The 15394-nt window shown below is 43.6% G+C and overlaps 1 protein-coding gene across 1 annotated transcript in view; it reads right to left on the reverse strand.

The window, feature by feature from the left end:
* Nucleotides 1–15394, reverse strand: part of CDS1 (CDP-diacylglycerol synthase 1) — a 163549-nt gene that overhangs the window by 77641 nt on the left and 70514 nt on the right. Inside the window, exons 2-3 of the mRNA XM_063919902.1 lie at nucleotides 4710–4843; nucleotides 1635–1731 (exon numbers count right to left, since the gene is read on the reverse strand). Of these exons, the coding sequence (XP_063775972.1) occupies nucleotides 1635–1731; nucleotides 4710–4843 (231 nt within the window). The remainder of the gene's footprint in view (nucleotides 1–1634; nucleotides 1732–4709; nucleotides 4844–15394) is intronic.

The following is a 15394-nucleotide window of genomic DNA, read 5'->3' on the forward strand; positions in this document are numbered from 1 at the left end:
TTTTAAGAACCTCTGCTTTTTAGGAAGGGAACATGAAGCAGCATGGCCTCCAATTTTGAACAATTAATCTTATAAGCAGCAATTACGCTGTAGGACCTAAACACTGAAATAATATTAGCAAGGAAGAGTGTTGGCTGGGTCAGAGAGAGCAGGATGTCATCTGCAAACAGAAAGATCTTGGAGTTGATAGAACCCACTCCTATTCATTGTATGTCGGGGTTGGCCCTGATCTGAGAAGCAAGTGGTTCGATCACAAGAGCAAATATCATTCACTTTATCAATCTTAAGTGTAGCTTATAATTTTTTTGTTGCATTATTACTGAAATATCATACTTTTTCATGCAGATATATCTAGCCTTATTAACAATTATTTGGTGTTTTTTTTCCCAGCAATCATGCTACTTTATACTAGCCCAGAATAATTTATTGCAAAAGACCATAGGTTCCCAAAGGCGGTCCTCAAGGCACCCCAGCAGTGCAGGTTTTAAGAAAATCCCTGGCTCAGCACATTTGGTTAAATCAAGATGTACTAATTAATTCACCTGTGGCCAAGCATGGATATACTTAAAAGTGGACTGCTGTTTCCATGACACCCCTTTATAGGGTTCTTTGCATCCTACATTTTATGATCTGTTGATATTCTTGCTGTCATGTAGTGTTTTAATAAATAATTGGGTAAAAAAACAACAACCTGGACCTCTGCGGGGCCTTCAGGACAGAGTTTGGGAACCTCTGGAATAGACTCTGTATCAGTGACATACTGGATGTACTTTACAGAGGATCAGCTTCTAATTTTGCAAAGAATCTGTTTATTAAAATTTTATATTGCAAACATAAAACAGACATAAAATGAGTGACAAGGTTTTGAAAATCTTAGTATCATTTGAAAAAAATAAAATTGTTAGGAATACCTCGTTAATTATGGTCATCTAGTCCACCAGTCTGGTACTGCTCATTTGTACAGTATAACACCACTCATTTTAAAGTAGTAAAATAATATTTACCGCCTTTTCTTGCTTCATTTTTTTACCAAGAAGTAGTGAATCAGAAACAGACGTAATGAGAAGTAGAACCATTATTAATACGTCTACTTCAAGCACAATAAACATACAATGCAGAAAACACTTAACAGCCATTTGCGAACCTGTCACAGTGTACGTCCTGCAGCTCAAATAGAATATAGACTAGAAATGATAGCTAGGAGAGCAACATGAATGAGTGGGAGCACTAGTTACAAAATGCCGCCTGAGGCAAGGTATTCACCATGTTTTATCGCAGTAATGGCCTAAGAATCACCTCAAATGAATGTCTCAAGTTTTATTTTCATTCCTTTTTCACAGACCCTGGTCTATGAGATTAAAATTGATAAATAGGGTTTATAGTTTTTATGAAAGAATTTATAAAATGTAAGCAGCTTCAACTGTAATCCTAATTTTCAAATAAGAATAATGTCATTCAATTGTAATAAATCAATATTAACTTTTCCTCTAATGAAAGCCCAAGGATTGGCACTACCCAGTTAAAATGACAAAAATATACCTCAAGATACCCTTCGGATACTTGTGCGATCAATATATAAATAAATAAATAAATAAAAGAAAACACAAGTAACAAAAAGAGGTCTCTGAACTTACCAGAAGTATGAGCATGACAGGTCCCATGTAGATAAGCAAAAAAAACGATGTGATCATTGTTAAACTGAAAATACCACGAATCCACCAGTTTTTCCACCTGAAACATAAAAACCACACCTCAGTCTTATTCATGCTATACACATTAATTCTAAATGAATTAATTAGAAATTACAGTATTTTAAATATAAATCCCCTATTTTTTGCAATTTTATCTTTATATTGACAAATGGCTCTAAGGCACTGATTTTATTAATCATTTAAATGGGAACAAAATTTAATTAAATGAAAGGACTTAAAATGTACAAAAAACATTGTACATGTGGTACTCCGATTGTACATACATATATAGAGACTAGGTGCTTCATCGCGCCCTACGGGCGCTCTTCACACCGTCGAAAGGGGCTACGCCACCTTAACCCCTGCATGCCTTGCTGCGGTTCAATATTTGTATGAGTGGATAGAGGGGATAGAGAGACGCGGGCCGGTAGGGAGGGGATAGATAGAAGGGGGGCGGTAGGGAGGGGATAGAGAGACGCAGGGCGGCAAGGAGGGGATAGAGACACGCAGGGCGGTAGGGAGGGGATATATAGAGACGCGGGGCGGTAGGGAGGGGATAGAAAGATGCGGGGCGGTATGGAGGGGATAGAGAGACGCGGGTCGGCAGGGAGGGGATAGAGAGACGCGGGGCGGTAGGGAGGGGATAGAGAGACCCGGGGCGATAGGGAGGGGATACAGAGAGGCGGGGCGGCTGGGAGGGGATAGAGAGAGGCGGGGCGGTAGGGAGGGGATAGAGAGACGCGGGCGGAGGGAGGGGATAGAGAGACGCGGGGCGGTAGGAGGGGATACAGAGATACGGGGCGGTAGGGAGGTGATACAGAGACGCAGAGCGGTAGGGAGGGGATACTGAGACGCGGGCGGTAGGGAGGGGTTACAGAGGCATAGGGAGGAGGGGATAGAGAGAGGCGGGGCGGTAGGGAAGGGATATAGAGACGCGGGGCGGTAGGGAGGGGATAGAGAGACGCGGGCGGCTGGGAGAGGATAGAGAGACGCGGAGCGGTAGGGAGGGGATAGAGAGACGCGGGGCGGCTGGGAGGGGATAGAGAGACGCGGGGCGGTAGGGAGGGGATAGAGAGACGTGGGGCGGTAGGGAGGGGATAGAGAGACGCGGGGCGGTAGGGAGGGGATAGAGAGACGCGAGGCGGTAGGGAGGGGATAGAGAGACGCGGGGCGGTAGGGAGGGGATAGAGAGACGCGGGCGGTAGGGAGGGGATAGAGAGACGCGGGGTGGTAGGGAGGGGATATAGAGACGCGGGTCGGCAGGGAGGGTCCCCAGTGAGGAAGCTGATGAAGAGAGGGGGGAAAGTAGTGGAGGGGGAGGGCACCAGAAGAGGAGACTTGTGTAAAGTGGCGAGCAGACATAGAAACAGTGGGTAGGATGGCCGGAGGGACTCACCGTTGGGGCTGTGGGCGGCTGCTGCAGGCTGGTAAACAGTACAGTGTCCAGAGGCGTCACTGGGTCAGCATTTCAGCATTACTGTTACACACATCTCTCCCCCCCCCCCCCCCCCCGCGGGCAAAAAGGGGGTGTGGCCTGATGTGAAAGGGGCGTGGCCTCGCAGGTCTGTTCTCTCTCGCTCCGGGGGTGTTTCCAGCTTGCCTGTAGATGCTGGCAGCCCCCGGAGACTGGAGAGTGTGTGCCGGCTGTGTGACAGGAGGAGAGTGCTGCAGGAGATGACGTCACTGCAGCACTCGCCTCCTGTCACAGCCAGAGTGCCGACAGCGGGATTTGTGCAGAGGAGGCGGCGGGTCTGTGTACGCGGCGCAGGGAGGGCTATGAGAGCCTTCTCCTGCGCACCCCGTCCCTCCTAATGTGTATGCCGGGGGCGGCATCAGCCGTTGTTGTTGGGCCGGCGCCGCGGCCGGGGAATCAGAGCTGCTGATGGGTGGGGGGAGGGGAGAGAGAGAGATGGACAGGCAGCAGGAGCAGAGACTTGCTGACTCCGCCCACCGCTGTGACTCCACCCAGCGTTACGGGCACAGAGTCACAGATTTAGACAAATATATAGGAGATTATATATATATATATATATATATATATATATAAATACATATATAGAGATTTTATATATATGTATATATATATATATATATATATATATATATGAGTTATAATAGTTATTTTGCTTTACTCTGCAAGAAATATTTCCCAATCATTTGTGGATTTCAAAGTCATTTCATGCACGGACTTATTTGTAGCAGAAGATAGTACAACAAGCATATGCTATGTCCTAGCGATACATAGTATGTAGTAGAGGACATTGCAAGCCAGGGTAAAAAATGAGGATAGAAACAAAGCTTTGTATGTGTAATGTAAGGTAAGGGTTAAGCAAAGGGGATCATGGGTCGGATGTAATGAATTCTAAGTTGGCCGGAAGGGGTGGGTTTCATGCCGAACTCGGACGATTTTTGTGATGCGCCAATATGTACAAGGCATGTGTGCCTTGTACATGATTGCTATAGTGGACAAAATATTTCCAGTTTTGGTGCGCAAGAAAACCCTATTTTGCAGCTAATTATGTATATCAGAGTAACGCATCCAAGTTACTCAAAAACAATAGGTAGAAGAAAGGATAGATATACACACTCCAGCGCTAAAGAAGGTACCACATTCACAATTGTGCTCGAAAAAACTCTATACAAAACACTTATCACCAGTGTGGAGAATAAGTTAAAAGGTAGCACTTAACGTTAAGGGAGTGATCTACACACGAGCGTGTCCACGGACTAAGAATAACCTGCTCGTGTGTAGATCACTCCCTTAACGTTAAGTGCTACCTTTTAACTTATTCTCCACACTGGTGATAAGTGTTTTGTATAGAGTTTTTTCGAGCACAATTGTGAATGTGGTACCTTCTTTAGCGCTGGAGTGTGTATATCTATCCTTTCTTGTACATGATTGCCGCTTTACAAAAACGTCAAGTTCAGCCAGGAACCCGCACCTCTGGCCAAATTAGACTTCATTACATCCGACCCCATATTTGTATAGTGATTTCTGACAAAAGATAAAACTGTTACCTAGAAGACAAGCCAGACAGAGCACTGTTGAGGACCTTTGGTGTGCTGTCAGTGGAAGGTGGAACATCAGCAGTATCACTTTCGAAAATAGTGTCTCCATCTGCTTCGGCATACTTTTCTTCAACTCCTGCCTCCTGTTATATGAATGTATAAATTCACAGTTAAGTTACAAAGAAACGTACCAGTTTGTTTTAGCGAAAAGGCAAATATTTTAAGTTTATGAAATGAAACTTTCATAATATCAATTCTGACTGATTCAGAATCAACTTGGCTCACAGACGTATCACTGAATAATTCCATGCAACTATAATAATCATTTTTACTAAACATCTCTGCTTGTTTTTGAGTTTCACTTTTTGTTCTCTACTCTCTAATTCTCGTTACTGTACTCTTAATACCACCGATTTGTTTTGTGTCATAATGGCACATCTATGGTCAAAATTAAATTATGATAAAGTCACAAGCGAATAAATAAACTCAATAGTGGAGTGTACAATTCACAGTAGGATGACCAGTGGTCGAAGTGGGCAGGTATGCAACGGTATGGCATACTGGCACTTCGTCACTGATCCGGAAGTTGTTGTTTTTTGTTTGTTTTTTAGCGAATAGCAGTGTGCAGACTCGAGCAGACCAGCGCCACTGGATCTCTCTGGGCGCCCACCTGTGGTGCATCTGTTTAGCCGCCACTGGAGCCCGAGCCCAAAGCATGACACTGCGACCTCCCACTCCACTCCTCTATCCCCCCGCCATGTCCCTAGTATAAGGGAGCGGGGAGTGCTTTCTCATGCAGGGTCCACAGTAGTAGCCACAGGATATACATTGGGATATGAGGTAGCGTCAGCGGATTGGCACCAACGATCAAAAGCTTTCGGCCTCCCAGAATGCAACGGGCCAGTCCCCTACATCCCAGCCTTCTGGCTCAGGCAATTCAGATTTTTTGTTGGTGCGGCAGGAGCTGGACCACAATCGTTGGGCTGCTGATTTTGGCAGTCATAAGCTTGTTATTTATTTTTATAGTCTTCCGTTTCTTGAGCGAGTTTTCTAAAAAGCGTCTTACACGCACCTTAGAAAAGAGTCGCTCCAACAACTCCCCGCCGGGTCGCGACAACGCTTACCCACGGGTACAGTGCTGTTTTGGCAGACGTCTGTGTAGAATGTACTAGCAAGTTCAGCTGATGTTACCAGGCTGTGGCCGGAGCACAGGAAGAAGGTAAAGCGTCAGTTCCAGTTAGCAGTGGAGATACGAGACATAGCCGCACTGTTTTCGGGAGGAGACTACCGAACGATCGCTGACGCGGCTGCCACCTCGGGTGCACCAGTACTAGGCCCCAGGGCTCCAGGGATTAGTGTGAAGCCGGGATCCCTGGGGCTGATGTCAGCAGTGGGGAGTAAGACGCTCGCCTGGTCGCCCCTCCCCCCGTTTCATGACCAGTTTCCTCCAGGTTTCCCACCATGAACTGATTTCTCGCTTCTGTCTGAGACGCTGTGTATCTAAAAGACCCAGTCGCAGCATAGGCGGCTGTGTGACTGGTGCATCTGTGTTCACTGTTGTGTTCACTGGGCGTTTGTGTACACTATTTGCGTCTGGATCTACTCAGCGTTCACTAACGTATTGATCGATTCTGGAAGCGGGGTTAAGTTTCCCTGTATCCCACTCTCCTGAGCCAGCACTAAGGGGGACATTTACTAAACAGTGATATGAGCGGAGAAAGTGAGCCAGTGGAGAAGTTGCCCCATCAACCAATCAGCAGATCTGTATAATTATATAGTATGCAAATTATAGATGTTACTTCAGTGCTGATTGGTTGCCATGGGCAACGTCTCCACTTGCTCACTTCTCTGCTCTTATCACTGAATAATAGTAAATGTCCCGCTTTGTCTCTACCTATCATTGGGTACAAGTAGTTGGATAAGTGCCTGATGCATATGAGTCTGTAAACTATTACTGCCGTTTCTTTTGCTGTGTGACTGAATACGTTAAATGTCCTATATAAAAGGTATGCAGTAATATGTTTCTCCTACACACTTGAAATGTCTCTGAAGTCGAATATATATTACTAATGTATAACTTGTGACTGATTGCTAGTGTGATAGCTGACTTTACTATTCCTGTCAGTTTCTGTGTATATACTGATCCTCAATGCTGGTGCAAGGCAGGGAGGGATCGGATTGTATGTCACTTTAACAAGCTATAAAGTGATTTCAGTCACAAATTGTGTACAGGTTAACTCAGAAAATTAGAATGTCGTGCAAAAGTTCATTTATTTCAGTAATTCAACTTAAAAGGTGAAACTAATATATTTTATAGACTCATTACATGCAAAGTGAGATATTTCAAGTCTTTATTTGTTATAATTTTGATGATGGTGGCTTACAGGTTAAGAAAACCCAAACTCAAAAATCTCAGAAAATTAGATTACATAAAATCAATAAAAAAAGGATTTTAAATACAGAAGTGTCGGCCCCCTGAAAAGTATAATCACGCATATGTACACAGTACTTGGTTTGGGCCCCTTTTGCATGAATTACTGCCTCAATGCGGCGTGACATGGATTATATCAGCCGGTGGCACTGCTGAGGTGTTATGGAAGACCAGGATGCTTAAATAGCGGCCTTCAGCTCTTCTGCATTGTTCGGTCTCATGTCTCATCTTTCTCTTGGCAATGCCTCAGATTCTCTATTCCAGGATCTGATTCAAAATAGAGTATGGGCCTAATTCAGGTTACCCTGTTAACCATTACATGCAACATTACCCCTGGGTTTTATCACATCCACTCCAGGAATCTGCAGCCTTTCAACAAAAACAGGCTGAAAGGCCTGTGGAAAGTAAATCACACAGACATGAAACAACATCTTCACAGTCTACATATGTTTCAGATGGGGACACTTCGGAGGATGAGGATTCCTTGCATTCTGGTTCTGCATACAGAGATGATGATGAAGGTCCCAGCTCAGTGGATATACCTGAGCTAATTAGTGCTATGAAAGCCATTCTATCCTTAGAAGAGGCAGCATAGCAGGGATGGCCAACCAGTCAGAAACAAAGAGCCAAAAAATCTTGTTAGGCACATCAAAAAGCCGACATCAAGCCACAGGCGCACATGCAAAAATGGGGTGTGGTCTTGTGCATGCTAGGCCACGCCTCTGGTATAAAATACATTTAAAAAGCCAGATCCACATAAAATACATTTAAAAAGCCACTTTCACATACCCTAATGTGTCACTTCAGCCAGCTACCTCATGTGTCACTCCTGCTAGCACACTCCTACAGTATGTCACTACAGCCAACTCCCCCATGAGTCACTCCTGCCAGCACTCTTCTGTGTCACTCCTGCCAGGACCCTCATGTGTCACTACAGCCCCCCAAAAAATACACCTTGTGCCATTGCAGCAGTCCCTTATGTGTCCTCAGTTTGCCAGTGGGTGACTCACCTCTAGTATCTGGCTCTCTCAGTTCTCAGTCTCCGTAGTGCTGCTGCTGCCTGTCTGGAGTGCAGCAGTTTCTGGATCTGTTGTGGTCACATGACTTCGAGTGTCGGGAGACACATTTGAATAAAGAAAGAGCCGCATGAGGCTCAAGAGACACAGGCTGGCCACCGCTGCAGCAGAGCCTTTGTTGAAATCCAAGGCTCCTGTGTTTAAACATCCTAAAACAGCCAGAACTGAATTTCTGGGTCAGAACATCTGACGGAAATTATGCAAGAGGCTTGGGTCACATCCAGTAAGAAGTTTAGATTTCCAAAGAAATGGAATTCCCGCTGTCCTCTTCCAGCTGGGGACAGTTTAAAAAGGGAGGTGGCTACCAAGGTAGATACACATGTCATTCGATTGGTGCGAAAATCTACATTGCCTCTGCCTTCAACATCATTAAATGATGATAGAAAAATAGATGTTTTTTTAAAACACATTTCTCCTTGTCTGTGGCAATTGCAAGACCAGCCATGGCTTCAAGCCTGGATGGCAAAAGCAGTGGCGGCCTGGGCTGATGCATTGGAGGATGATCCCTCATTGGCATCTAGAGATCAAAAATATTGCACATATTAAATAGGCGGCTATTTTTATGGAAGAAGCAGCCTTGGATATGGGTACTATTGTCTATCAAGCATCAGCCTCAGCAGTAGCAGCTCGCAGAGCTGTCTGGCTACGTACATGAAAGGCTGACTCAGAGTCCAAGAAGGTTATTATTAACAGTTTATTATATAGCGAAGCATATTCCTTTGCGCTTTACAATTAGAACAATAGTAATAAAACAAAACTGGGCAAAAACAGAGGTAGGAAGGCCCTGCTCGCAAGCTTACAACCTATAGGGAAATAAGCAAAAAAGGAAAGAGAGCGCAAATAGACTTGAATTATTCCATATTTATTATATCTAAAATTGCACATACACCAAAATTAGTTTAAACTATACCAATTGGCAACTGGATTTAAAACAACTTAGTACTTTAAAAATATATTTCATAGCATAGGATCCCTAACACTCGAATATCCTTATGGTTCCACTCAAGTAATACCCTACTGATTACCAGATAATTTTCACAGGTGTCCTTTAGTGAAATCAATGTAGAAAGAGTCCAAGAATGGTGAAAGACCCTTATTTATATCCACCAGTCACGTCCTGTGTGATAATACATGTATTTATACCGTAATCATGGTTATTGTTTCTTTTAAGAAAGAATTGAAACAGTTAATGTAGCAAATATACTGATGCTTCAGGTAGCTAAAAGTCAGTTTGTAAAGCAGGCTTTATCTCATATTGCAGCCTCTCTAGAGCGTCTCCGTCTGCCGCTCTCTACCTTAATCACTTATTGTGTTCAGAGCGGTTAGGCTTACCGCTTCCCGAGAGTTTTGGTCCACGGCGCCGGGATTGCGCGCACCGCCTGGCGTGTCCAAGGTGATTGTAGCTGCGGCGCCTGTGTTCACCTCTCAGTGCCCGACTGGACCGCTGGCTCCAGGCACGTGATCGGCAGCCACGGTCCCTGCTTTGCAAAGGGACCAATGCAGGTGGCTCCAGACCCAGGACCGGACTGTCCAATAAAGTGATTGATGCTGAAATCGGTGGCAACCAAATCCGTGAAGAGTGTTTGGATCCTAATAGGGAAATAGGCATTGATGCAAAAGGATAGATGCTACCTATTGCATAATGGTCCGCCAGATTGCTAGGTTCTTAATGGGTTGTGTGATATGATCACCCAGCAATGTTGGAAGACAAAATATGTGAGGTTATGTGGACTGTACACAGAGGATATAATTAGATAGGGAAGCATTGAAGGTTATGTGGGCAGGTCTGGAATTTGATAGGCTTGTCTGAAGAGGTGAGTTTTCAGGGAATGGTTAAAGGTTTGGAGACTAGAGGTGAGTCTTACTGTACGTGGGAGGGCATTCCACAGAGTGGGGGAAGCCCGGATAAAGTCCTGTAATTTTGAGTGGGAACAAATAATACGTGTGGATGAGAGACGCAGATTTTGTGCAGAGCGGAGAGGTCTGGTAGGGAGATATTTTGAGATAAGTGAAGAGATGTATGATGGTGCAGTTTGGTTAATAGACTTGTATGTAAGTAAAAGTATTTTATATTTAACACGATAAAATACCAGTAAACAATGGAGGGACTGACAGAGCGGATCAGCAGACGACGAACGTCTAGCGAGGAAGATTAGTTTTGCAGCTGCATTGAAAATGGGTTGTAGTGATGAGAGCCTATGTTTGGGAAGACCAGTAAGGAGACTATTGCAATAATCAATGCGGGAGATGATGAGTGCATAGATTACAGTTTTTGCAGTGTCTTGTGTAAGATAAGGACGTATTTTGGATATGTTATTTTAGCTTCATGTAACATGATTTCGAGACAGAGTGAATGTGTGGAACAAAGGACAGTTCAGACTCAAGGATGACACCTAGGCAGTGGGGTAGGGTGGATAGTCGCATTGTCAACAGTAATGAAGATATCATGTTTGTAAATACTCTTGGCTTGTGGGAAAATTATTAATTCTGTTTTGGAAATGTTGAGTTTGAGGTGGTGAGATGACATCCAAGATGAAATGGCAGACAGGCATTCAATGACACGAACCAATACAGATGGTGATAAATCTGGAGAGGATATGTAGATTGGAGTATCATCAGCGTACAAATGATACTGAAATCCGAAGAAGCTGATTAGTTTACCAAGAGATGAGGTATAGCTTGAGAAAAGCAGAAGACCTAAGACTGAGCCTTGCGGTACTCCAACTGACAGAGGTAGAGAAGAGGAGGTAAAATCAGAGAAGTGAACACTGCGATTAGATAGGTAGGATAAGAACCAAGTAAGGGCTGTGTCCTGAAGACCTAGAGATTGTAGTGTTTGTATGAAAAGAGAGTGGTAAACAGTGTCAAAAGCTGCAGAGAGATCTAGACGAATAAGAAGTGTGTAATGGCCTTTTCGATCTAGCAGTGACCAGATCGTTCACAACTTTGGCCAGTGCCGTCTCTGTGGAGTGTTGGGCATGAAAGCCTGACTGAAGTGGGTCCAGTAAGTTGTGGGAGTTAAGAAGGTGTGTGAGGAGAATGTAGGCAAGTCTCTCAAGTAGCTTGGAGAGACATGAGAGCTAAGAGATGGGAAGGTAGTTAGAGAGAGAGAGTGCTTGGGTCAGAATCGTGATTTTTCAGAATGGGAGTAACCACTGCATGCGTAAACAGAGAAAGAAAGATACCAGGAGAGAGAGAGATATTACAGATTTTAGTTAAGGTTTAGATAAGCACAGGAGACAATGTTTTACGGACTTGTGAGGGTATAGGATCAAGAGGAGAGGTAGTGGAGTGGGATGATGAAAAAAGAGTGTTGATACTTAATCTTCACTTGTGGGATCACATGAAGAGAAAGTGCCAGAGGGTTCAGGAAGGGAATTGAGCAGGTCATTGGCTGAGTTAGAGCATACCATTTCATCTTGGATTTTATCAATCTTATCCTTGAAGTAGGAAACAAGTTCTTGTGCACGGATAGTAGCTAGTGGGGGGGGGGGGTAAAGAAGTGATTTAAATGTATTAAAGAGTCACTTGGAGTTGGTAGCATGAGAAGAGATGAGAGATTGGAAATATGTTTATTTGGCAGTGTCCAGGGCCTAACTATAGGAGTGGTAGGTGGTTTTATATGTGAGAAAGTCACTTGGATTCTGAGATTTACGCCACTGAGGTTCTACTTTACGTCAGTTTTTGTAGGTGTCTTGTTGATTTAGAGTGCCACAGTTGGCATCTAAGCCTACATGGAGTGTGATGGGTAGCTGGAGCCACTTCATCAAGGGCACGCTCTAGAGTCTGGTCCAGGTGGGATACAGCAGTCTCAGGTGTAGTAAATGTAGAAATTGGTGAGAGCAGTTGTTGCAAATTTATATGGTTAGTATTTCTGCGGGTTAGAGGAGGCTTGCTTGGTTTTAGTGTCATTGAGTTTGGAGTAATGGAAGAGATTGAGGTGATCAGGTTGTGATCAGAGAGAGGGAAAGGAGTGTTAATGAATTCAGAAACTGAGCAGAGCCTGGTGAATACAAGAACAAGGCAGTGGCCCTCCTGATGAGTAGAGGAGTCAGTCCATTGGGAGAGTCCAAGAGAGGTTAGAGAGAGGAGGTTAGAGAGAGGAGTTTGGAGGCATGAACAGATTGTGAACTGTCAAGAGCTATATTTGAAATCGCCCATAATGATGGTGGAGATGTCAGAGGATAAGAAGGATAAGGTTCTTTTAGTCTTTGACTTTTACTGCAGATATTCTTTTTGGTAAAGAAAAAAAAACAGTATTTTGGAGTCAGAGGCAGACTCCAAGAAAGTGAAGTTTCCTTCAATTCACAAATACAAACCTAGGATTCCAGCTTTTCAGCCCTTTCGGACCCAGGGAAAAACAAAAGGAAAGGGTTATGGTAAACAGTCCCAATCTGATAAGTCTGGTAAGACTAAAAGCACTGGGCTACCAGAGGGCCTGCTTCCAAGCCAGAAGATAAGCCATCAGCCTGATGGTGCGGGTCTCCACCTGGGGGATCCCAGGGTGGGAGGCCAACTTCTTCATTTTGCACACATCTGGCAGCAGTCCACCACAGATGCCTGGGTGCCAGAAGCGGTATCTTACGGTTATGCGTTCGCCTTCAAGAAACACCCTCCACAAAGGTACCAGCCCGTCTTCAGTAGCAACGAAGGCTAGGGCCTTACAAGAGGCAATTCAGAAGTTGCTTCAATCAGGAGTGATAATTCCAGTTCCTCCTGCGCAACAAGGACAAGGTTTCTATTCCAACCTGTTTCTAGTTCAGAAGCTGAATGGGTCGTTACGGCCCATACTCAAACTCAAGGTGCTGAACAAGTACATTTGGGTGCCTCGCTTTCATATGGAGACTTTACATTCCATTATTTTGGCCATGGAGGAGGATTTTATGGTAATCCCTGGATATCCAGGATGCTTACCTGTAAGTTCCTATAACACCGTCCCATCAGCGCTATCTCAGGTTTGCTATCCTCCAGCAACACTTTCAGTTTCAGGCCCTACCATTTGGAATGGCCACAGCTCCCAGAGTGTTCACCAAACTTATTGTCGTAATGGCGGTTTATCTCCGTCGACAGGGGATAAGGATTTTTCCATACCTTGACGATCTATTAATCCTGGCGCAGTCTCTGGAATTGCTTCAGTGTCATCTGCAACAGACAATAGCTTGTTTACAGAAACACGGTTGGCTCATAAATTGGGCAAAGTCTACTCTGGTTCCATCACACCATATGACGCACCTGGGGGCTGTATTGGATTCCGGTCTTCAGTGTTTTTACCTGTGAACAAAATATCCGCAACGACCCCCATTTCCGTCGGCACCCGGCAGCAGGAGTACACATCGTCCTACGAGCCAGCTCTCAGCAGCGGTTCTCTTCACCCGCCTGACATGCCGCACGTACCCACAGTGGACTACAGCGCCTCACCAGGACTGGTAATGTAACCTGCATACCCTCCCTTTACCTTAGTGACATCATACCCTTTTGGAACCTTTAGAGTGATGTAATTTTAGCTCCCAGTGTATTTACTTAAATCAGCACATTATCATGCTCATGGGCGCTTTCATCACCTTTATTAACATATGCATATTTAGGCGTTTCTTATCTTTTACTCTTGTGCTGTGGTCACTGTAATTGAGACCGGGTTCTAATTTGTATACTTAATTAGCTTGATATATTGAACCACACTCAGAGCAGCAGTGCGGCATTCACCTTTGCTACTTGATTCATACCATTCATTTAGTCAACTATAGGGTGGAAAGAGTCACTATTCGTATATAGCTGGATCCTACTTAACTTGAATTATTTATTTACAAGTGAATTAAGGATTTTCCTTAGTTATTTCCCAACCTATTACAGGTTGAGTCTCCCTTATCCAAAATGCTTGGGACCAGAGATATTTTGGATATGGGATTTTTCCGTATTTTGGAATAATTGCATACCATAATGAGATATTATGGTGATGGGACCTAAATCTAAGCACAGAATGCATTTATGATTCATATACCCCTTATACACACAGCCTGAAGGTAATTTTAGCCAATATTTTTTATAACTTTGTACATTAAACAAAGTGTGTGTACATTCACACAATTCATTTATGTTTCATATACACCTTATACACACAGCCTGAAGGCCATTTAATACAATATTTTTAATAACTTTGTGTTTTAAACAAAGTTTGTGTACACTGAGCCATCAAAAAACAAAGGTTTCACTATCTCGCTCTCACTCAAAAAAGTCCGTATTTCGGAATATTCCGTATTTCGGAATATTTGGATATGGGATACTCAACCTGTACTCCTGTGTTAGAACAACATCTGTCATTTAACCTTTTGATTTCCTCACTTTCTATATTCCAGGACTCTCATTAGTGATTCAGTGAGCTACTGTGGCAGTTCTCCAACTGACAGGCTGCGTACTGTGTAACACCAACTAAGATGGGAGTTCTATTTAAGATGGAATGTTGCCCATAGTAGCCAGATTCCAGGGTATTATCTTCTAGAAGGTGCTAGAAAAATGAGAAGTAGAATCTGATTGGTTGCTATGGGCAACATCCCATTTTAAATAGAACTCCCATCTTAGTAAATTTACCCCCTGGAGGGGGACACCCAGAGAATATCCGGTGTAGTAGGTTCCTTTGGTAAAGAACAATCCAGTCTAACGTTGAGAGCAAATTCATACATTTGCTCTCCTACCTACTTGACATCTGTGTCACACTACATAGTAACATAGGGGTATATGCAATTGCGGTCGAATTCCCGAAATTGTCGAATTTCGGGTCATTTTCGACCAAAAAAAAAAATCGCCTATGCAATTCAGTGCTTTCCGACCAAAAAACGGACTTTCAAAATTCGACTTTTTGAAATTCGAATTTTTGCAAATTCGACTTTTCTGCAATGATACAAGTGCTGCAATTCGACCAAAGCATATTCAATTCAAGTTTGGAAATTCGACAGCAGTGCTTTTAGACAGCAAATTCGTCATTTTCAATCCGCCACACTTTGGAGGGTGAAAACAAATAAAAAAAATTTAAACATGTTTTTTTTTGTGTTTTTTTGGGGGGGAATAGCAGATCTATTTATATTAGAAGGGATTAGGTACTTTTTTTTTTTTTTTTGGAGGCACAAATATTATTTATATATTTTTTAAAATATTATTTTTTTTTTTATTTTTTTTTTATGCTGGAACGGTGA

This window comes from Pseudophryne corroboree, chromosome 1 (genome assembly GCF_028390025.1).
Source record: "Pseudophryne corroboree isolate aPseCor3 chromosome 1, aPseCor3.hap2, whole genome shotgun sequence".
NCBI lineage: Eukaryota > Metazoa > Chordata > Amphibia > Anura > Myobatrachidae > Pseudophryne > Pseudophryne corroboree.